This window comes from Amblyomma mixtum, chromosome 7 (genome assembly GCF_055824585.1).
Source record: "Amblyomma mixtum isolate Tamu chromosome 7, ASM5582458v1, whole genome shotgun sequence".
In the NCBI taxonomy this organism is placed as follows: domain Eukaryota; kingdom Metazoa; phylum Arthropoda; class Arachnida; order Ixodida; family Ixodidae; genus Amblyomma; species Amblyomma mixtum.
In genome coordinates this window covers 109,125,560-109,150,307 of record NC_143018.1, presented here as the reverse complement: position 1 = coordinate 109,150,307, position 24,748 = coordinate 109,125,560, and the positions used below count along the sequence as shown (strand labels likewise).

The following is a 24,748-nucleotide window of genomic DNA, read 5'->3' as shown; positions in this document are numbered from 1 at the left end:
GTATAAAAATTTCAATAAGTCACGCGCTTCATAGGACAGGTAATGGAAGTAGCTGCACAGAGTGGCCCACATTGTATTGTGATGTGGTGACAACAACGTCGGGAACAGCAGATGAGCAGGCAGGTGTAATTGAAATGAACTTTTTTATTGGTTTAACTTGCGCCCCCAAAGACCTAAACGACTCGGTGGTGGCAAAAGCAACAAACGTACAAGGCGGTCGTCAAAAAACAAAATAAAGGCCGCTCTCGGCCTCTTTCAATTTAAAGCTGTCAAAGAATTTTCTAAGTAAGGCGGGGAAAGGACTTACAATAATCTCGAACACGAGCCAAGTGGCTGCGCTGGTTTAAAAACACCACAGGTAAATCTCGCCGCATATATCCTCACAGGACACGTGCCGGCGCCAATAAGAAAAACAAAAACCTACAAAACTTCGCGCCCCCGCCGCGGTGGCTCAGTGGTTACGGCGCTCGGCTGCTGACCCGAAAGACGCGGGTTCGATCTAGGCCGCGGCGGCCAAATTTCGATGGAGGCGAAATTGGTTTGGTTTATTGGTGTTTAACGTCCCAAAGCAACTCAGGCTATGAGGGACGCCGTAGTGAAGGGCTCCCGAAATTTCGACCACCTGGGACCGTTCTTTAACGTGCAATGACATCGCACAGTACACGGGCCACTAGAATTTCGCCTTCATCGAAATTCAGCCGCCGCGGCCGGGGTCGAAACCGCGTCTTCCGGGTAAGCAGCCGAGCGCCGTAACCACTGAGCCACTGCGGCGGGGCGGAGGCGGAATTCTAGAGGCCCGTGTACTGTGCGATGTCCGTGCACGTTAAAGAACCCCAGGGGGTCGAAATTTCCAGAGCCCTTCACTACGGTGTCCCTAATAGCCTCAGTCGCTTTGGGACGTTAAACCCCAAAAAACCAATAAACCAAGCAAAACTTCGCGCCATTACCCTAATTTTAAATAGCCACTGACCCGATGCTTAAAAAGAAAACGAAAGATAGCCACAATAAACACTGCAAGTAAAAATATTAACATGCATCAGCGAGCGCAAGCCAACCAAATAAGAAGCTGCAAATCAAAACAGCAGCGTCCATTACCGCGTGTAATAGGGCTTCAGCCACATGACCTGCTCCACTTCTGAGTGTGCGTGATGCCGCTGCGATGCTGTTGCTCTATCGGGAACGACTTCGCATTCGAGGTCACGTATTCGCCCAAGTGTTTTGTAAGGTCCAAAATAATGCCGTACACGTTTTTCACCAAGTCCTTGGCGGCGCATTGATGTCCACCTGCCTTGTACTGCGTCGCATCGTCGAAGGGTGCCGGTGCACTGCCGATCTTTCATCCGGAGGTAGGCAATGGGTGGTGACACCGAGATTGACTTTCTTCGGTTATATTTGGGAGCATGGCGTCGAGCGCGGTGGTTGCTTCCTTGTCGTGAACGAACCCGAAAGGCGTCATCTGGGGGGTCCCCTGCACTGCGGTGTTGTAAGCCATGACGATGAAAGGGAGTACGACATCACAGGTCTTGTGTTCTGCTTCGAGATACTTGGCATGGCAAGAAACGCCCCGATACACAGCAGTCGCAGGATCACAGAGCTCTTCGATGCCAAATGTCCCCAGTTGCGTGGGCACAACAATCGTGAGTTGGTAGCTATGAAGATTGCAGATGAGGTGCTGTAAGACGTCATCTTGAAGGACGAAACGGTCCACAGAAGGGTCAGATGGGGTCGATGTTCGGCGGCCGATACTAGAGCGGTCCTCTATATCCCGCTAGTGTCGACTTCGAAGTGAAGGAAGGCAGAGATGAAGAACAAGTGAGAGAGAGAGAGACTCTTTAATGAAATACAGAGAATTTAGCCGGCGTTAAGAAATCGCTGGCATGCTACTCTGCGTAGGGAGGGGAATTTGGGAGATAAAGACAGAAGGAGAGCAGCGTGGAAGAGGTAAGAAAAAAAACGAAGATAAAATGCGGCCATGAAATGGGTACTAAGGATGCAACGGCGAGTATTGATGTAACCTATGGAATGATGAAGTGCATAGTCCGACAAATGGGCTGACGAAGTTCACTGCATGAAGAATGCATGAAGGTAACGTGCAAGTGAATTTAAAGCTTATCGAGATTTCCAATGTCTTTTAGATATGTAAATAGAAAGTTCATTGCAAGTCTCTGTTGCCTAAGGCAGGCTAAGGGACCTAAAACTTTGTCCATTGTTAGGGGCACTGGGCAGAGCTTCTGCATGCAATGTTCATAGTACGCACGCTCGTTTGCATACGCAGGGCACTCAAGCAAGATATGTTCCACAGTTTCTATCGAGGCACAGTTGTCACAATGCGGACTCTTCATTTGTCCAAAACGGTATCGCAAGCCGTTTGTATATGCAGCATTCAGACGCAGTCGATGATAAAGTGCTTCCAGATATCGAGGAGTTCTGGGTGAGAGTCTTTATCTAAGATGTGGGTCGATTGAGTGAAGAAATTGGTACTGATGTGTCGGCAAACTTCATAGCCGATACGTTTCTTCGGAAGCAAAACTTTTAGCCATTTGGGACGCATCAGATTTCATGAAAAATGTTCGAATGTATCTCCGATCTTGATGGCTTTTACGGGCCGCTTCATCTGCTTTTCATTGGCCTGAATGCCACAGTGAGCAGGTACCCACTGAAAGGTTATGCAGTGGCCTGCGGCAATAGCTAAATGATGTAGATACCCGATGTCCAGGGAAACTGGCTGGCGATTCGTTTTCTTCAGCAGGTTGGCCAGGATCTGCAGAGATGCTTTTGAATTGGTGAAGATAATCCAACGGCCGGCGGTTCGGCGAAGGATGTAAGATACAGCTTCCTTAATGCCGTGGAGCTCAGCTGTCGTAGAGGATGTCCTCCGCTGTAGCCGGTAAGAAAGGGCATGGCCTGTTGAGGGCACATAAAGGCCACAAGAAGAGGTTTCTTTAGTAGTTGAACCATCGGTGAGGATGTGGGTATGCTGCCTATATTCCTCCGTTAAGTAGGCGAGAGTAGCTTGCAGAAGCGCTGCCTCTGGTATGCGGCTCTTTGCATTCACACCTGGAACAAACTTCTTCACCTTTAGGGGAGAGAGTGTCCATGGAGGAAAGACCAGAGGTAGTAGTTTCTGTGGCTGATTAATAGTAGGGAGGTGCAACAGCTGCACTGCCTGGCCAAAGCTAGAGTTGCTGTGAGTTACGTGGACACGGTGAAGGAAGTGCTTCTTTCCTGGCAGGACATGGCGGAGATGGGTACGCATAGTTTCCTGGGCGGCAATCACCTCTAGAGGGAGACATCCTGCCTCCGCTACGGTTCCTGATGCAGAGGAACCCTTTGGGAGGCCAAGGCATATTCGCAGGCAGTTGTTTCGTGCGTCGTATTGCTTGATGTAGATAATCTTTGAAGCACTGGTAGACAGTAGCACAAGGTTCCTTCAACGTAGGTGAAGAACAAGTCGGCTGCACCAACACCGACGCCGACTTGAAGAACAAGTCGGCGTCGGTGTCGGTACCAGGGATGTGAGACAGCTCAGCAGGCTAACGTGAAAGGCAGTCTGCATCTTTGTAATTGACTGAAATTGTTGTCAGCCTTGTAATTGCTCTTGTGAGCGCACAGAAGGTGATGATAGATGATAAAGAGAAGATGATGATATATGATATTTGCTTTCATGAGAGCTTGGTCCCAAGCGTTATGAGCACTGAAACCCTGACAGAGGCAAAACCAGTCCTCCAAGTCGCTGCCATCGCTGCCGCAAGAACGTGTCAGGGTCACCGGGTTGGGCCATCACGACGAACGGAGCAGGTGCCTTGCTTCGGAGCTCCGAGCCCTGCGTGCAGGCAGCAGCGGCACGACGACCGGTCGAATCTCCATGGCCTCGTTAGCGAACTCAGCGCTTCAATCAAAGACATTGCTCCCGTGGTTCTAATATCTGTCATTATAGTGGTAGTTTATGCCTTTCGGGCTGTGTGTATAAGCAGTTTTATACTTTCACGCAAGTGAGCAGGCTTGTTCTGAGCGCGCCGCCAGTGTGCAGCGGAGCGAGGCAGCAGCATCTAACGTTGCCTTCTTGTTTCGAGATCACTGTAGAGTTTGTGCATGGGACCACAATACAGGACTGCCTGTTCCTCAGACCCCTGGCCTGTATTTCCTTTATGCTCATGCCGTTTCCGCTTTACTTGTTGTTGCAACCCGTAGAGTTTGCTCAGTGGCTTTGGCGTTCGCCTGCTGATCCCAAGGCTGCAGGTACGATACCGGCCGTGTTAGCAGTATTTCGATGCAGGCGAAATACAAAAACGTCCGTGGGCTGTTTGATACCATTGCATGATAAGGAACCCCAGGTTATCTCAATTCATTTAGAGCCACCCACTACGTCATCTCACGTAGTAAATTTCTTGCTTCGGTATGCTTTACCTCTCAATTTATCATTTTAGTTGCCGCCGCGCTGTGCCCAGTTATTTCACTTGGGGTTACTGTTACCGAAGGCACATGAACCGCGCTCGTTTCCTGCTTGCGAAACTCGGCAGCTGTGCAACCAGGCATGAGTGATGGCGGGTGACCACGCGTTTCTGAAAACCCAGCATGCTCTGTGGCCGTGTTGACTGTTGGCGTGTCGCTGTTTTGAACGTTCAGCCAAAATAGACGGCACATGCCGTGCCCCTGTAGACCCTAGAACGCGGATTCCTCTGAGAGTTCTCTAAAGCACATGAGCACTCGAAATTTATCCAGAGCACAGCAGCCAACTTAGAAGGCGCTGCCCTGGTACACAGCAGACTGGTCGAGCGCTGTGGAAGAGGCTGGTAGCCTAGGTAAGCGAAAGAATTTGCTTTCTTTTCTTTTGTCTCTTGAAGCATACCAATTAGACACGGGGTGAGAATGAATTTCTTTTTTCTGCCTTTCCAGTCAGGCCGCAACTACGATATTTCTCTTCGAGTTACAAACACTTTACTTTATAAAAATGACACGTTGAGAAACAAAGTGCCTTTTGCTAATTTGTAATCGTTTCTATTCTAAGCTGGGATACTGCAAAAACGAGATGTGAAATTGAAACACTTTCAACAGCGTATCATTTCTCCCCTTTATGGTTTAAGTAAGAAAGACATGCTAGTAGCGTCGTGTCCGGGCTACAAAATAGCGAGAGCAGGCTACCAACGTTCTCGCATCAGTTAAAGTTATCGCTGATCGGATTTATATCCGCCTGCTATATATTCAAGAGCACAGACCTTTGGGATAGTTGGTTCATAGCAGACACGTACAAGCGAAAAAAACACGGACAGAGAAAGAGACTTGGACAACACAAGCGCTTACTTCCAACTGAAGATTTATTGACACACAAGCACAATTATATACACCTTGCTGCATGACGTCAAGCTGATAGCCCTGCCGACATCACGTAGCTGCTCCCAAAAACATCATTTCCTTTTAAGACAGTGTGAGAGATGGTGCGCTGACGCAGGATGGACCGGTTTTCCTAATCAAATCTGCCACTATTATTTCTCTAACCTCCTGAAAACTGTGCTTGGCCGCAATCCTGCATGCGCTGAAGACAGGTTTACATGGTTTCTTATTCTTTTCAGCACAGTCATGACAATGTTCAGAAAGATTACCGTCTCTATAATTGCCTACCTTCCTCCTGTGTTCCAGTAATGTTTCATTCAGACATCGGCCAGTTTGACCGATGTACCTAGAGCCACACGACGGAGGAATTTCATAAACCACACCAGAAACACATGCTACAAAAGATCCCGGTGCTTGATACAGCATGGTTCTTCAGGCTTTTGAAAATTATTAGTCAATTTGACTAGTTTTTCCAACTTCTCAGGCGCCGAGAACACTACTCTGACGTCACTGCGTTTCGCAATCTTCTTTACCCGATGCGGGGTGTTGTGCAAGTAGGGAATGACTACCGTTCTGTTTCCATTTGCTTCGCTCTGGTTCTTGTCTTTTTTCTTTACGGTTTTCAACATTCGTTCAAATACGGATACAATGAGGCTTGTCAGATACCCAGCTGACTGAAGACGCGTCACTTGCTTTTGGAAACCGTGGCTCAGTGAATTGCAGCACGACTTTTTCAGCGCGTTATTTAGGCATTGCTTAGTGATTGCTCTCTTAACAAGTTTTGTACGAGATGAATGAAACGGTAAGAGGGGTTTGTTAGCCCTTGGATGGTACTCCCAACACGTGGATTTCTCAATGAGAATTAGCTTAAAATCTAAAAACTGTAAAACACCATCTCTTGAAATTTCATGCGTCAGTACTAAAGGATTAAAACACTCACCAAAAAGGACTAAACGCTGATTGACAGTGGTCGGAAAATCACTGCACTCTTGTAATAAAATTAAAAAATCTTCAACGTATCTAAAAACAGTCACATTGTTAAAAACCTTCAGGCGGTCACAAACGACCCTGTCACCATGAGCTAAAACTAAGTCGCTAAGAACTGGGGCAATACTAGAGCCTGTACAAACCCCTTGCTTTTGAATGAAACCTGGTCATTGCATTCAATGTAACTTGACCTGAGATAAAATGAAAGCAATTCCAAAAACCTTCTACGAACAAACCTGCTGCATTTTGAAAAGCTATTGACCCAAAACAATCAATGCACTCTTCCACACATCTGAGTAGTTTTTCTTGTGGCACGGAGTAGTATAAATCCTTTATGTCAAAAGAGCAGGCCAGAACACCTTTGTCATGATTCTCCTCCAAGAACTCCAAACTTTTTCAGAACATCGAATCTGAAAGGGATCGTCAATCGTTAAAAGATTTAGTTTGCTTTGCAGGAAGACTGCGACTGATTTTTGCCACGTGCCTTTTTCCAATACAATCACCCTTAGGGGACACTCCCCTTTGTGTGTTTTAGCGGTGAACAGGATCTGCAAAAGAACAGCATTGCTTTTTTCGATGTTTTTTGCCAATCTTTCAAGGTTCAGTTTCTTGCAGAGCTTTGCCTGCCAACCGTAGTTTCTTCCCAGATACCGCTTGCCCCTTTTGCATGACTGACAGTACGGCTTCCATGGCCTTCTTTCCAAACTGATCTCTCGTTAACGCCACAAACCCACCTTCTTTATCTGAACGAAGAACGGACAGATTACCTCTTCTCAAATTTCAAGCTAAACGACACGTGTAATTACGCTCCTACTGCGATTTAGCACGTCAACCCCCTCCGAAATGCACCTTTCGGCTTCACTGATATCAGAAGACCGTGAAAAACGTCGAACAAAGGACTGAGTGCTTGTGGCAACAGGAGCTGAGGAAACTTCGAGCCGCCGAACCAAAACGTCTCCCCTCGACGAGGCGCGAAGTCAGGTCCTTTGGCCAAGTTCAACTACCGGATAACATGGATCGCATCTTGGTCTTGGACCCAAGTTCGCCGGAACAGTTTTCCATTGTTCGACGTGTTTCGCGGTTTGCTGATATCAGTGAAGCCGAACGGTGCATTTCGGAGGGGGTTGACCTCCTTTAAGATATAATATACAGTACAAAGATCCATGACATTACTCCCTTCTCAAAGAAGCACCGACCCGACGATTTAACGCAAAAAGAAGAGTGACCAAAAAATAAACGCGAAGGGTAGAAAATAAACATTGTGGATAAAATAAGCCGGGCCCGTTAGTCCGCATAAAATGGCTTTCGACGGAGGACATCGACAACTTCTGATCCTACGCGGCGTCGCTGGGATGCGGTCATTCGATCAGAGACGAATTCACAGAACAGTTCCCGTCGCCTAGTCGATGAAGAACCTTATACTGGCCGAAATAGCGGCGCAAAGTTTTACACTCAAACTGCAATGGCGAATTTGTGTCTAAACCCAGATTCGGTCTCCTGGCTTGTATTCCGCGATACGTATTCGTTCGATCGATTCGACCAGTCCGTTCAACCGCTTACGGATCGTTCAATCCGAAATTGGGCAAGGGGCTTCTTCGCGCCGAAGGTAGACGACGACATTGTTGTCTTCATCGGTGACGTTTGGGAGCATTCCGTCGAGCGTGGTGGTTGACTCCCTGCTGTGGATGAGCCTGGACGATGTGATCTGGGTTGTCTGCTAGACAGCGGTGTTGTAGGCGAAGGCCACGTAGGGCAGAATGACGTCCCATGTACATGCCAATCAAGTTCGTCATCGTCGTTTTCCAGCGCTCCGTGAGGCCGTTCGTCTGCAGATCATATCTAATGGCATGTGTGACAGTACTGCGGAATTACTTGAGTGAGCTCGGCACGGCATCCAACCGTGATAAGAGCTTCTGAGGCACCGTGGCCAAAGAGAACGTATTGAAAAAAGAATTTGGCCACTTCTGCGCCACCTCCTGGGAGCAGAACTTTCGCTTCGGCGTAGCGGGTTAAATGTCGGTTGCTACCATTATCCACTTCTTACCTAATGTCGACGGGAGGAAGAGATCAAGTAGGCCTATACACCCACCCACCCACCTACCCATCCATCCATCCATCCATCCATCCATCCATCCATCCATCCATCCATCCATCCATCCATCCATCCATCCATCCATCCATCCATCCATCCATCCATCCATCCATCCATCCATCGATCGATCGATCGATCGATCGATCGATCGATCGATCAATCAATCAATCAATCAATCAATCAATCAATCAATCAATCAATCAATCAATCAATCAATCAATCAATCAATCAATCAATCAATCAATCAATCAATCAATCAATCAATCAATCAACCAAACAATCAAACAATCAAACAATCAACCAATCAATCAATCACTTGAATTAAATGAATAAATCAAATTAAACCAGTCAAATCAATTAATCAATTAAAATAGTCAATCAAATCAATCACCCGGAGTTACATCGGTGCTCACTCCACATTTATTGTTTTATAGCAGACAAATGCAATGCACGAATCCCAGGCAATTAAGCGTATCATACTTACCCGGATAAGTGTTTGTAGGCTAGGCATTTTCCTTCTGTGTTAGCTCAAAGTACATTTCTCTTAAGGCTCTGGAGCGCCTCCATTTCCCTGGAGTGCCTTGTTTAGCTGTTTTGATCACATGGTTTTTAGCATTTATGAATATTCGAGACTAGGTTGCTTACACGAATGTACATTGCTACATTTCTTACCTGATTCATAACCATTTGCTACCCACTGGAAATATTTTTTATATTAGAGTTTATTTTACCTATTCATATGAGGTTATATTACAGTAAGTATTGCAGGCATGACCGAAAAGTCGAGACAGTACGGCTCATAAAGTACTATCGTTCCATGGTTTGCCTGGTCATTAAGCTTTACCAGAACGCTATGAGAGAGTTTGCACACTGGCCGGTGCGACCGCACAGCGGCGCTAGGTGTCGTCTAAGGACACCGTACAGACGGGAGGGAAGGTGACCGCAATTGTCAATGAGCGTTATCGTAACGGATTGGATCGTAGCTTTTGCTTCTCATTCCGCGGGCAGTGACTGGCATGCTGTAATCGAATTTCGCGAATGATGACGAACATCTGTTCGGTACCTAGCTGTCGATCCGACTAAAAAGGAAATAAAGAAAAAAGTTACCCATGCTTGATGACACCGGACGGCGCCAGAGGTAAAGACGGACTATAATTGCGGCTGCAGAGTAAAGGGGGTCTATGCGGAACCGGCCCGTTGAACAACTCGAGTGGCATCCCTTATATCATTTAATTGCCTTGCCATTGTGCCATCGTCATGTCCCTGCGATTGACACCGAAGCTTAAGCCGGGAACGGTTTTTGAGGTTTTTCGATAGCCTCCCGAACTATTTTTTGATTCCGAAATCGAGGCCGCGGCTGATAACAGAGTAAAATGTCCAAAAAGGTTCCAGAGGTTTATAATCTCACCATTACGTAGTAGATATTGAGTCGATCTTGTGCACGAAACTCTCCGACAGAGCAACTGTGCGATGTCAGTGCACGTTAAAGAACCCCAGGTGGTCGAAATTTCCGGAGCCCTCCACTACGGCGTCTCTCATAGCCTTAGTCGCTTTGGGACGTTAAACCCCATAAACCCAACCCACCCAGAGCAACTGTTGCAATACGTGTTCCGAATGGCATTGCTAATGAAGGGCTTATAATGCCGTGCTTAAAAGGAAGTATTTATGAGCGCAGATTTCGTGGAAAATTGCACTCCTGGTCTGTTTTAAAAAGCAGATCGATCGCTGCGTAAATGTATCCGCCGCCGCGGTGGCTCAGTAGCTATGGTGCTCGGCTGCTGGCCCGAAAGACGCGGGTTCGATCCCGGCCGCGGCGGTTGAATTTCTTTGGAGGAGAAATTCGAGGCCCGTGTACTGTGCGATGTCAGTGCACGTTAAAGAACCCCAGGTGGTCGAAATTTCCGGAGCCCTCCACTACGGCGTCTCTCATAGCCTCAGTCGCTTTGGGACGTTAAACCCGATAAACAAACAAACAAACAAACAAACAAACAATGTATCCTGCACGGAGAGAGCACATTGACCAAGAAATCTTGTAATTGAGCGGCAACTGAATGGCAACCGTGGGCAGTTCATATAAGAATGGCATAAAACATTTTATCGTTTCGCGAAATTCTACATTCTATCATGACAAGAAAATTCACAAGCAGGAAACGAGAGGGGGTACGGGGAGGGGTCCGGAACGTAAAGTGTATCACCAGGAAGTCATCCCCAAGGAAAGTGGATATGTTGGAGTAAACCTATCGTTACATCATGACCGAGAGCAGGGTAGGGTTCAGGGTCAAAATGTTTACTTTATAATTTATATTCCTGGGATTTAAATAGTATGCGGACTGAAAATATGTCTGAGCGATTGGCATTTGTCAGGCACGCGACTTCGTTTCGTACCTGACATATATGCCTACGACACCCAGATGAGGCCAGAATACATTACGCGCAATATTTAACTGCAGTCGTGGGACTAAGTTGGTGACTAAGTTGGTGGGTAACCGTGACTAAGTGGGTGGCTAAGCTAAACAACGCAAGTCACTGCACAAAAGATCAGGCTCTCAAGGTCAGTTGCAAAGGCTCGTTTTCTATTGGTCGTGAAACGGCGCATACACCATTCCCATGCAATGGACAGAACGCACTGCGGAGTCGATAACACTTCCGTTGCTCCAGATGTGCCGTACATCAATCAGTCATACCCTGACGGATCGACACGTATGCCATCAGAAGAGCCCGCGTTCCGAGACAAAAAACGCGATATGCGCACCCGCGAGCGGCGACCGCTACACTCTAAACAGGACTACGCCTACATGGGAGTAAAAAGACTCCTTTTCAAAAAAGAGAGTGCGCTGGAGGATAGCTTATACCTTTTTATTCTTTTCTGTTTATATCGTACACTTCCGTGCAGTGCAGTCATGCCATGCGTTTGCCAACTGTTTGCGTGCAACGCTAAGCAGGTGTGAAATATTCGTGCGCGACTTTCCACTGCAAGAGTTTCACCTTTATGCTGTTTTTCCAAGAACTTTTCGCTTTGCAATCTTACAAATGGTGCGCGCTTTGAAAAGACGCTATCTCAGACGATTTCTCAGCGCTACCAATATGAAACGAGAACTGTGACTTGTGTCCTTTAAATGAACGCCGCAGAAATGTGAGGGTTAAATTGTTCTTTAGCATTTTCACAATCAAACAGGATTCACTGCTTCAAATTACTTACATCAGCCGCATTATGTTTCTTCTTATAATGACCATAAATTGAAGATTCGGTCATACCAATGCCTCACTGATTTGTTTAATCAATCATTTATTCCGTGTACCATGAACGACTAGAACGTATTCAAGGAGAGGAACGTATTCAGCGCATCTGTCTATCTCTTCTTCTTCCGTCCTGTCCGTCGTCAACGCTGTTTCGTCGTACCATGGAACACATTATGGAACGATGTAGTTTGCCGGCGGACACCAAGCCAACAGTAACAAACAGCGCCAGTGCACCTAAAATTGTGCAATTTAAACGTAATAAAATTTCGTTCACCAGAGATTAACGTCCCAAAGCGAATGAGGTTAGGAGGGACGCCGTAGTGAAGGGCTCCGGAAATTTCGACCACCTGGGGTTCTTTAACGTGCACTGACATCGCACAGTAGACGGGCCTCTAGCATATCACCTTCATCTTAATACGACCAGCGTGGCCGGGATCGAAAGCGCGTCTTTCGGGTCAGCAGCCGGGCGCCGTAACCCCTTAGTCACCGCGGCGTCAAAGGTGAAAAAAAGTGTATTTTCAATACTCTCTTGCAAGTTTATAAATATTAACTGTGGTTTGGAAGCTTTTTCTTCGCTTTGAAGCCAAAACACAACTTCCAAATTGATGCCTGCCTCCAGCCGCGCACCATTAAGATAGCAGATTTGTGTAGACACAATGTCTCTAAATTGAGCAGTAGTCATATGTACCACCGATTAAGGGTTATATTCTTCAGAAGTACAGACATTTTTTAAGAAGAAAACGAAAAAGAATTCCTATTTTGGATTATCGTAGCTACCATCCACGCTTAACAAAGAACTATAGAAAACGCTTAGCTCACCATTGCCGTTCGATCAGCGTAGCTTTGCCAGGCGTTGGAAAAGAATGTCGCAAAATCGACGTCCGGAATGGCGGTGTCCGTGACTCGAGACTTGACAACGCCATCTTCGATGACCACAGATACCTTTGAGCGGTAGGGTTTGTCTTCTGACGACGGGTGCATCTCTGGTAGTACGGTCTGCGCAGACATCGCGCGTAATTATCTCCTTTTCACGGTAAAGCTTGTTCTGGTGCGCCCGAGGTCTCGAGAACAAATGTCGAAGGGCTTTTAATTCCGCTCAACAAAAATAAATCCTACGAGCGCACTTTGTCGAGGGGGAAAGAAGGAAGGCAGTGCGTACGCATGTGTGGCTTCAGCATCAAGAAGAAAAGAAGACTTGGCAGTCAGGGGTTATTTCGCAGCTGCAGATGCAGTACGCATGTCTGTGATGACGCTGAAGCAGCAGATAAAAAAAAATTTTGCCGATGATTTCTGTTCTCAGTATAGTGGTATTTGAGCGCTGCTGAAGCGGTACTTGAACACCTAGTTTTAACTGCTGACTGCTGCGTTCCTCCCCCCCCCCCCCCCCCTTCGAGTGTTCTTTTTTGCTGGTGTTAATGTATTAGTTAAAGTATTGCATAAATGTCTCTCCTGTACTACTTTAAATTTATACTTTGCTTTATTCTTGCATTTTCACTTTTTTTAGATTTTTTGTTTGCTCAGAAGCATTGTGTTCCGATGTTTCCTTGGTTTTCGTTCCTGTACTTTCTTGCATGCTCTTCCTGCCGTGTAGCTGAACCATTGAAATTTTTAGCTGCAGGTTACCCGGGCAGTATTAACTTCGGGACCACCTTTTACAAGACTAATAGAACGTTATACTGAATTTACCGCAGAGTTATAGAGGCGGTCCCAGCTAACATTAGCCAGAATTTTAAATTAAAATTATGCCGCTGCACTCTAAGACGACATGATGAATAGCATGTTGCCGTTTGTTGTATGACGCAAATCACGCTGTTTTTGTATTGTGGTTAATGGCATCATTAGTCTCGATTAATAGCTGACTTCGCTCGCAATGAATATAGGCGGAAAATTCCAATAAGAAAGTTGTAGAACCGTACGCAAAACATTCAGCTATACACTTTCTAACTTTCCATCTATTACATATTAGCTTTTTTTCGCTCACTGTAGATGCCCACAAAATACAACAAATACCACGTGGCATGCTCGCTTGCACGCCGCGATTGCAGTGCTTTCAAACGTTCCGCGTAGGAACGAACAGATCATTTGGACTTGTGCGCTGCCGCCTAATAGAAGACAGGTCAGCCACACAGCAGCTGGCTGTGCCATTTAAACCAGCGGTATGCTTCTCTCGTGGCGGTTCATGACAGCGATAAGCAGACGCAGCCCTTATCGCTTTCGCTTGCGTAAATTGCACAGCGAGCGCCCGTGTTGCAGCCCTGTCACGTTTTCAGCGGCAGCACACCTGGCCAAATGAGCGGTTCGTTTGTAGGCGGAGCGTTTGAGGACATTGCAATCGCGACGCGAGCGGACATGTCACGTGGTATTTTGTTTTGTATTTCGCGGGCATCTGCAGGGAGCGAAAAAAAAACTTATACGCAATAGATGGAAAGTTACAAAACTGTTCATTTGGAAGCTTTCCGGGCCGTTCTACAATTTTCTTACTGGATTTTTTCGCATATGTTCATTGCTTGCGAAGTTGGCGTGTTAATCTCCACTAATTATAAAGTTCACATTACAAAACAATGGTGTGAATTCCTCCATACAATAGCCAGTAATGCGCTTAGTCGCGTCGTCTTAGATTGCCGCAGAATATTTTTAATCCCGGGCTAAGGTTAGCTAGTAAATCCTGTATATATATATATATATATATATATATATAAAGTTGCTATGGATTGGCGATATATAAAAACAGATGGATTGACGAAGAGTGAATAGTTTATTTTATTGCTAGCGTTTCGACCATGTCGATACATCTGCTTTTATATATATAAATAGAAGCTACCTACCTCACTCTTTCCCTCATGTCGACTGGCGACCGCGTTTTTATGACCGGCACGCACTCCGCTGCATTCCATACGAACATCTGCCAGCCTCGACGAGCGAGCCAATCGCCAAAAGTCCTCCGAATCCTCTGCAAACGTTTCATGCTCTTCGAAAGGAACCTTGCCAAACCGCTTAACTGCATCTAATCCAGAAAGGCTCTGAAGCTCTAGAGTCATTCCACGATCGCAGAATCGTCAGACATGATCCCAGTTACCTTCAGACGAACGTCAACTGCCTAAAGGGCACGAAAAAGAGTGAAAACCGCGACAATCCTCTCTCTGTTTCCTCCTAAACCAAATAACGAACCCATTCCCAGCGGCACGAGGACGACGACCTCGCTCTTCCTTTTTCTGCGTGCCTTTCTATAGAGCCACAGAAAGTTGTCCGGGAGTGGGCTTTTTTCTCCCAGAGTGGAAGTCCCTGGTGTGAAGACAGAAAGACTAACTTCCTACCTTTGCCTTTATTCCTGTCGCTGTGTCGCTAACTTTCATCTGAGGCGAAAGTTCTGAGGTGATCATAAAATATCACGGACGATGCACTTCGCACTAGCCACGGCACAGGTAACATATAAATCAATCCGTTCTCCGTCTTCCTGGGTCGCTCCAGCAACAATGCTGTCTTATTCACGGGATGAAATTGCATGCCGAAGGCGAGACAAGCAACTACGTGCAACCAATGAGAGATCTGAAAAGGGGAGGGCACACCTCGGACTGCGCACAAAGCATGCCTATGTGAGTATTCCATAAGAGCTGCGTAGTTTCTTTTAACACGTCAGGATGAGTACACCCCTGTTGGAAAAAGTTATCCTGCGTTGGCAACCGTTTGCAGCCTCACAGCCGGAGCAACCTGCCCCTCTGGCAACCTAGGTGGGCCGCCCAGGTCACGTGACCTTTTGACCTCGTCGCAACCTGCCCACCAAATTGTGAGGGAACTGACCACTGTGGTAGTTGGCAGATAAATTGGTTCTTGGTCGAGAGAGTTTGTTCGGCAAGAGCAACGTGGGTTTCGCAAGCCAACGGTGGAAGCACCTGCCATCTCGAGGCAGTGGCGCATCGCTTTGTAGTGACCTTTGCGGCCGGCAGTGGCGATTGGGATATTTTCGCAGCATCTGGCTTAGAGCGACTCTGTTCGTATCCCTGATTATACTCCTGTATTCTTTGCAGAGTTTCTGGCCATTGGTTTGGCTCTTCTGGAAATTTCGGGGCATGCTCTTATCCTTACAGACTGCCTTTTAGTTTTAGTGTCTGTCGAAATTTCCGAAAACTCTCTATTGAATCGTTCCCTTAGGTGTTTTGTGCCGCACGCAGTGAGCGAGGTCCGTTTTGTCTGGGTACCTGGTCAATGGGGTGTCTGTATTAAGGAGGAGGCTGATTTACTGCAAAGGTTAGCTCTCAGTGCACCTGTAATCTATCCCGTCCCTCACCTCATTCGGTTGGAGACTTCCCGTTTCCACAGGTTCCAACGTATCTCAGCCAGCTTGCGTGATCCGTTGCTGAATACCGTGGATTTTCAGTAGTTATTGTGCCCATAGAATGTCCGGTCATGTAAATCAAATATGCGTGAGGTGTCAATGACGCTTCCCCCCCCCCCCCCCTAAATTTGCATTTATGCTGATGCGGGTTCGCTGCAACAAACCTTTGTGAAACATAAGAAGACGATGATTAGCGGATCACCTTTCTGAGACCAGTCCCTAATTTTGGGCGTTTTTTTACGATACGAGTAAATTCAGTCTTTTTTTTGGTTTTTGACCTCGACGTGTGACGACCTGGGGGTCCCGGGCCTCCTGCAGAATACCATCCAGCGACCTTTTAGGCACTCTACGCCGTATCCACGGCGACACGGAGCATCACCGCCAGCTGAGCTCCATGCTGCACTGATGGCAGCAGCGGCAACAGCTAGTCTAGCGGCCCCTGTAGTCGCGGTCACAGACCAGAAGCCTGCGAATAAGAGACCACGTAATGAACAAGCCAGCGATGCGCCCTTGGGTGACCATGCAGAAAACATGGACCAGGCATCCTTTACAGCTGTGTCCTGCAAGAAAAAAAGAGCTTCTGGTGTTCCTGTAGTTTCAGACCCACCAAGTAAGAGGAACCGTATGGAAAGCCACCCTAATATCCTGGTTTCGGTTGTGGTAGCGTCGGCTCAAGAGAAAGTCATCACCCATCGCTTTAACAAGTACGGGAGCTTGATGGTTACAGTATCGACACTGCCGGCTGCCAACCGTCTGCTCACAGTAACTAAGCGGACTGGAGTGGCTGTAGAGGCCCGAGTTCCATGCTGTTACTCAGTCAGTTATGACGAAATTCAAGATGAACCTGTGACCTACTCAAATGAAGACCTCCAGGAGTATCTACGGGACCAAGGCGTCCTCTCCGCAAGAAGGCTTTCCACACTTGAGGACGGTGGCAAGGTCAAAGAGGTACTACGTCGTTGCTCTGTTATTATGGAATTCGCCAAAGATGCACCACTGCCCAAACAAGTTATGCTTGGGTTCTGAAGTTTCCCTGTAACTGACTACGTCGGAGCCGCAACACATTTTTACAAAGGCCAGAGGCATGGCCAATTATTGAGACGTACCGGCCCCGTGCGCTGCAAAGTGTGTGCTGGCCCCCATTCGCGCAAAGAATGCACATCGAGAGCGCAGCCTAAATGCTCAAACTGCGGTGCCTCACACCCTGCTTCATACGAAGGGTGTTTTAAAAAGAAAGCTGCTGCACTTGCAAGCACGATGGAGCAAGCACTAGGAAAATTACTGAAGCGCTATGATCCCCCACCTAACCTTGACGTGATTTTCAAGAATACGTGAGATCTCACACAAAATTTGTCAACACAGCGCGAAAAAACAGCGCACAACACATAAAAAAGAAATTTGGTAAGTCGGTTTGTGCTTCTCCATCAAAAGCTATTCCAACAATCCGCACAAGACCCGACAAACAGCCTATCTCGCACTCAGTCTAAAGCGTCGCAACGCGACAGGACGATGAGCGAAAGGCAGAAAAACGGAAAAAATTAACAACACATCACATGCCTACTGATTCCGATGCTGTTTGCAGCTATCAAAGGCCTTGTCCGTTCCAACGCCTCATCACGAAGTCCCTCATCAGTAGAAGCTGCCCTTCCAACGCAGCCGCTGATATTGGCCTCCTACACTCAGCAGGGGCATAATTCCAGACATGAATATTTATGGTTTCAACAGCGACAGCTTTACCACAGCTGACCATCGACAATATCTTTCGCAGTGCACCATTTTCCAGTGGAACACTCGCGGTTTGCTCCCGAAGCTCTCCGACTTCCTGTAGCTCGTGCGAGAGTACCGCTTACCTGCCTTAATCATCTCTGAATCACGTGTCGAAGAAAATGTTCGACTGCACGGATACTCTCTTCACCGCTCACAACTACCAGATGACGTCAGCAGATTGCTAATAGGCTTTCGAAAGGATATCCTGGAATACGTGTGCGCCGTAAAATTAACTGACCGACAACAGTACACTTTCATTGGAGTATACGTGGAACCAGGCGGGCCACTCGACGCTCCAAGGCTTGAAAACGGGATAGCAAGGACGCCCTCTCCCCATAATATTTGTAGAGACTTCAATGCTCACAACGAAATTTGGGGCAGCTCACACACATGTACCCGAGGTGCCAAGCTTTCAAAACTTTACTCAACACTTTCAATTGAGCCGCTAAATGGTGGCAGCGTTACCTACCTCCGATGCCTGACGACTGCCAGCAGCACCGACGTGACCATTGTTACAAGTTTAGTTGACCACAACTTTGTGTGGTGCACCGATTTGGAAACACGGCGAAGTGATCATTACCCACTCCTCATATCAGCTGTCCGTGTGCATCTGGCGCCAAAGATATTCGTTATAAAATCTGCTGACTGCGATGCATACAAGAACGCTGCAACTAGGGTAATTACTGCTGCAACCCGCGATCAGGAATTCGTATCGACAATGGCTCACTGCCTGAGAGAAAGTGCACGAATTGCAGCTAAAAATGCTAGGCAACCTTCAAATGATGAGACATTTCAAAGGCTGTGCGCTATTTGCAGGTGTGCTGAAAGGAAAGCTCTGCGGACAAAGAACCTTGACGACCTTCGTGCCAACCGACGGGCACAACGCCATGTTCGGCGTTGCCTTGATAAACTCAGTCGGCAAAGATGGCGTGACTTTTGTTCTACGCTGGATGTGCACCAACCACTATCCAACATTTGGAGGATCGTATGCGCACTCCACTCTAGCAGCTTCACCTCTTCGCTGCACTCTCTCAGCATGAAAGAAAATCCCTAAAAGAAATCTCACACGAATACTGCACACGGCTGTAGCGAGGTCAGGGCCTTCGGCACTGTTCGTAGATGGTCAGTCAGGCATCCCACAGGCGGCAGTGCCAGCGTTGGACGAGCCTTTCACACCTGAAGCTATCTATAGCTATTGCTGAATCAAACAGACGCACGTCTCCAGGTCACGATGAAGTGACCTATGGCGCCATCGCAAAGCTACCCCACAACTCCCGTCTTCGACAAATGGAAGATTGCAATTCTTCCTAAGTGACTGGTGAGGTCCCCATGGAATGGAAGCTGGAGAATGGTGTGTTTGTTCTGAAAGCTTGTGAGCAGCCAACAAGCTACGCATCCGTCCGGGTCATCGCCCTACTGAACTGCGTAGGTAAGCTTATGGAGCGAATGATATGCAAGCGCATCATTTGCTGACTCCAAAGCCGCAATGGTATCTGCAAGGAATGAACGGGTTCCTTCCTGCGACTGATAATGCATAGACCTCGTCATATCACTCGAAGAGTACCATCATGCTCGTTGCATCCCAACAGCCGTCTCCCTTTACATCAAGTCCGCTTTTGAGTCTGTTTTTCACCATGCAATTCTCGCACACTTGGCCAGTCTAGGCCTCGGAGGAAACCTGTACAAGTGAACTGGACGCTTTTAAAAGAACGAAAAACTTTTATGAGCACTCCAAATGGTCTAACAAACTTTCACGCACTGAAGAGAGGCGTACCTCAGGGAGCGGTGCTCAGCCCTCTCCTTTTCAGTATTACCCTTACACACGTAACAAGAAACCTGCTGCGAGGAATACACATAACGATTCATGCAGATGATATCTGAACCTAGAGCGCATCCCGTTCGCGCTATACTACCCAGCAACGTCTTCAGAGAGCGTTACTGCACACCGCGATGTATCTAGCACCCCGAAGTCTTCTTCTCTTGTTAGAATATACTGTTGCCATAGCTTTCACAACAAAAACGATGTCTCGATACCGCTCCTCCTAGGTGGACGGTCAATACTTTATGTATGAAATCAGCGATTCCTAGGTGTTGTGATAGACAGCAATCTCTCGTAGTCCCCTCAGATCTAAAACCTCCGCGAGATGATAGCATCGCAAGTTTTCAGGTTCATGGTGGGAACACGGTGGGGAAGCAACTGCCGATCAATGGTTCTCCTTGAAAGAGCCTACGTTGAAGGAACCTTGCGCTACTCTCTACCAGTGCTTCAAAGACTATCTCCAGCAAGCAAGAAGATTATAGTGGCCGTGTGGAACAACTGCATGCGGATATGCCTTGGCCTCCCTAACGGTTCCTCTGCATCAGGAACAGTAGCGGAAGCAGGCTGTCTCGCGCTAGATGTGACTATCGCCCAGGAAACTATGTGTACACATCTAAGCCATGTTCTCCAAGGGAAGAAGCACTTCCTACAACGTCGTCCACCTAACCCACTCCAACTCTAGCTTTGGCCAAGCTGTGCAGCTCCTGTCCCTCTCTACTAATAATTATCCACAGAAACTACTGCCTCTGACTTTTCCTTCATGGACACTCTCGCCTCTAAAGGTGGCGCAGTTTGCTCCAGGCGTGAATGCAAAGAGCCGGATGCCGCAGACAGCGCTTCTGCAAGGTACTCTCGTGTACTTAACCGAGGTATATATGCAACGTACCCACATCTTCACCGACGGCTTAACTACGCAAGGAACTTCTTCTTGTGGCCGTTATTTGCCCTCAGCAAACCATGTTCTTTGTTACCGACTCCAGCGGAAGACATCCTCTTCGGCAGCTGAGCTTCACGGCATTCATGAAGCTGCTTCCTATACCTTGCACCAAACTACCGGCAGATGCGTTATCGTTACCGGCTCCAAAGCATCCCTGCAGATCCTGTCCAACCTGTTGAAAAAAATAACAATCATCAGCCCGTTTCCGTTGGCATATGTATATGCATGGCTATTGTCGCAGGCCACTGCATAGCATTTCAGTGAATACCAGCTCACTATGGTATTCTGGCCAATGAAAAAGAAGATTAACCGGCTCGTAAAGGGCACCAACATCGTAGATGCATTCGCAATTTCTTCAAATCTTTTGTATCTCAAATTCCTAACAGATTTGCCTCCGAAGAAATGTGTCGGCTCTGAAGTTTGCCGACACATCCCTGCCACTTTCTTTACTCCATCGACACACATCTCAGAACAAGGTTCCCAACCAGAATTCCTCGCCATCTGGAAACACTTTATCATCGACCTCGCCTGAACGCTGCATTTACAAACGGCTTGCGATACTGTTTCGGACATATAAACAGTCCGCTTTGTGACAACTGCGCCTCGATCGAAACCGACGATCATATCCTGCTTGAGTGTCCTGAGTATGCTAACGAGCGTGCGCACTATCAGTATTGCATGGGGAAGCTCTCCCCAGTGCCCCTATCAATGAACAGGGTTTTAGGTCCCATAGTCTACTTTAGGCAACAAATACATGAAATGGAAGTTTCTTTTGCATATCTAAATGAAAATGGACATCTTGAAAAGCTCGAAGTTCACCTTGCATGTTACCCTCACTCATTCTTCACTCAGTGAACTTTATTAGCTTATTTTTCGGACTATTTTTCATCATTTCGTAAGTTTCAATATTACTCTTCGTGCACCATAATACGCATTTAATGACAGCATTTCATCGTCTCCCCTTTTTATTTCTTTTATTTTACTTTTTATGCATTGCTGTCCTTCCTTTTTTGTCTCGCAGATTCCCTTCCCCATGCAGAGTAGCATGCCAGTGATTTTTAAATACCGGATAAGTTCTCTGTTTTTTCATTAAAGGGTTTCTCTCTCTTTGTGACTCATGTGAAGTTGAAACAATAAACATTTCTTCGTCTCTTGCCGGCGGTTCGCATTTCAGACAAAGCATTGTTTGGAGGTCTCTCTTTTGAGGTTAGGACTGCCTGTGTCTCTACCAGTTCTTCTCTCGTTTGGTGAGAGCGCCAAGAGATTCTCGTTGCGCAGTGTTTGTGGCTACCTTCATGATTACATGATTGCAACTGGTCGGTTACCTTGCTAACGGCATATAAAATTGTGCCTCATGTCCAGAAAGTGTATTTTATTCTATTCCTGGTATATCCAAGTTTGTTTAATTCATCTAAATTTTTCAACCATTAATATTGTAAAGAGGAAGACGCTTAGCAGACTGAGCAACAGAACCGATGCGCGGCGCGAGGCGAGAACACGATCGGCAGCTGAAGCAGCAGAACCGACGCGCGGCAAAAACATCAATTCTTCTGGGACCGGACCTGCCTTTGCCCGCTCTAACCAGCCTTAACAACCAGTCATCCCTTGCTAATAAAGGCCGCTACAATATAATTTTTTCTTTTTATAATTGAAGTCATTCCGCTATACTACTTCACCACCTGAGGCCTTTTTTGCCGCACAAATACTTCCTTCGCATTCCCCACCGTACCTTGGCCAAAACCCCCCGTGTATATGTGCAATATGTACTGAGATAAACAACAACACGCAGGAGAACGTCTTGGGACCCTGGCCCCGGCATGAGGCGGCCGCCACTTCCACGCTGCTATCTGCCCATCGGCAGCACTCTAATAACGTGGTCGCGGTCGCTTTCTGGGCGACCTCCACATCGTGGTGACCAGGCGAGCCACGCCTTCTTTCCCAGTGGCGTTCCATGATGGCGGGCTGGCAGGACCCAAGCTTCGACCCGCCGCTGCCGGCTTACCGGCTGCAGAGCAAGGCGGGTGGTTCGCTCATGAGCCGCCACGGTGGCTCAGTGGCTATGGTGCTCGGCTGCTGTCCCGAAAGACGCGGGTTCGATCCCGGCCGTGGCGGTTGAATTTCTTTGGAGGAGAAATTCGAGGCCCGTGTACAGTGCGATGTCAGTGCACGTTAAAGAACCCCAGGTGGTCGAAATTTCCGGAGCCCTCCACTACGGCGTCTCTCATAGCCTTAGTCGCTTTGGGACGTTAAACCCCATAATCTAAACTAAACTAAACTAGTTTAGTTGCGCTGCACATGAACGGCATCACTATCCAGCTTTTCAGACACGCAGTCCTCTGCGATATCCTCCCTCCCGGCCTGCTGCGCCGACTCGCCTGCCCTGCCTTGGGCTGCCCGGCGTACGATGGGCTGCATGCGGCCGTCATGGCGGAGTTCGGCGCCCGCTATGTCCCGCTGCCGCTTTACGATGCTGCAGACCCACTTTCGCCTCAGCCAGCATGTGTCCTCGCAGCAGCCTCACTCTCGCCTACGCAGCCTTCGTCAGAGCACTGCCCGCCTCGGCACCCCTTGGCCGCCTGTCCGCCACTCCTGCCCAGCGTCTCGCACCCAGACTTCTCGATGCATGACACACCAGGAAGACTCAACACAAGATTTGCCGCACGTCCTGCTCCTACAACTGTCCCCTGCGCGTCTTCTGACCTGCTTCCTTGTGCTTGTTTCTTTCCGCACGCGATCACTTCAAATGATGCCCCTGCTACGCCGCATTGCAATAGTTCCCGCATAGAGACGAATTACTCCCCGTCCCCACCACTTAGCTCTTCCCTGCCGTTGTCGCCACCGCCTCCTGACGACAAGGAGCACTCTGCAGCAGCATCCGTGTCGCGGCTTTCATCATCCCCGTCTGCCTCGTCACCACAGCCAACAGCTCAAAAGGCCTCTGCAGCGACGTCTAAGCTGCGGCCCGCTGAGACTACAGAGCTCTCGGCACAGCCGAAGCCTGCTAGCCACACCCCCCGCTCCTCCAACGGTCCGCAACGCGCTGAAAGTCACACGAAGCAGGATACGAATGCCCAACCGGTGGAAGCAGTCCCAGGCATGGCAATTGTCACCCGCCCCGCTTTGCCTCAAAAGGACCCCCTCAACCGGCGCCGACGCCTGTCCTCACGCCAACCCAGGCAAATGATGTTTCTTGCTTCCCACCGGCGTTAGAATCATCAAAAAAGCCTGACACCACTGGCTCAGCCGCCACCAAACGCAAGTTCGACGGGAGCCCACCGCACACAACCTCTCGTCGACAACAGATTTCGGTTACACCCAACCTGCAGCTTCATCAGCCGCCGTCTAGCAAGATGCCTAAGCTGACCAGGCCCACGGACGTTCCCCCGGTTGCTGCAACGGTGCCGAGGCTGCTTCCGTGTGCCGCTACATCGCCGGCGGCCTCCTTCATGGACGGTTCGGCGCCAGTGGCAAGGGCGCCGCTCGGGCGGCCGCCCGTCACGTTCAGGCTACTCAATCCATGGCTGGCTGCGAGCGTGTCCCAGCAGTCGCATGTAGTCCAACGCAGCCTCGAACCTCTCTGCGCCTCCTGTAGCCGTCCGCTTGGCTACCGGGCAGCTCGGACCGGCAACAGTAGCGCCACTATCTCGGCGGCGCTGCACCGCATGCGCCGGCCGTGAGCTGCTGCACCGGAACCGTCGGAACTGGGTCCACTTAGCAAGCTAACCCACCTTAAACCTCGGCGCTTGTGTCTCGTCTCTTGTACTTTGTGGTCGTGTGTGTATGCGCCCTTTTAAAGTCTTCAAATATGAACCAACTTGCCCAAAAAGAAGTGTTAATTAAACCTCTGCCAATGCGCGTCCTTCGAGGCCCACCGAAACTAGGCCGCAACGCCACAACAAGAGTCAACCGCCTGAGTCTCGCCTTCGGACTCCGGACGGCCTGCCCGAATCTTTTTTTTGCGGGTACTGACTAATCGTCTAGGGGCGAGTCCTGTAGCGGCCCTCGCGGCCGGCAGCAGCGAAATGCCGAACACGACGAAGGGTGGCCGGTAAGCGCTGGATAATGCCTTGGGACCTTGGCACCAGCCGGAAGCTGCCGCCGCCCCTCCGCCGTTATCTCCTCACTGGCAGACCTCTAATAGACGGGGCCGCGTTCGCCTCCTAGGCGACCCCCACTGCTTAACCGCTGCACCACTGCGTCAGGAGTGGTATGAGGGCTCCCGGAGGGATTACGAGTTTCGAA

General features: G+C 48.4%; 1 protein-coding gene and 1 pseudogene across 1 annotated transcript in view; one reads left to right on the top strand and one right to left on the bottom strand.

Moving 5' to 3' along the window:
- LOC149337171 (uncharacterized) overlaps positions 1-12,658 on the bottom strand; it is a 33,345-nt gene extending 20,687 nt beyond the window's left edge. Inside the window, exon 1 of the mRNA XM_089554340.1 lies at positions 12,470-12,658. Within this exon, the coding sequence (XP_089410466.1) occupies positions 12,470-12,658 (189 nt within the window). The remainder of the gene's footprint in view (positions 1-12,469) is intronic.
- A 10,143-nt stretch (positions 12,659-22,801) lies between these two features.
- On the top strand, positions 22,802-24,229 carry LOC149337170 (uncharacterized; annotated as a pseudogene).
- Positions 24,230-24,748: the final 519 nt, after the last annotated feature.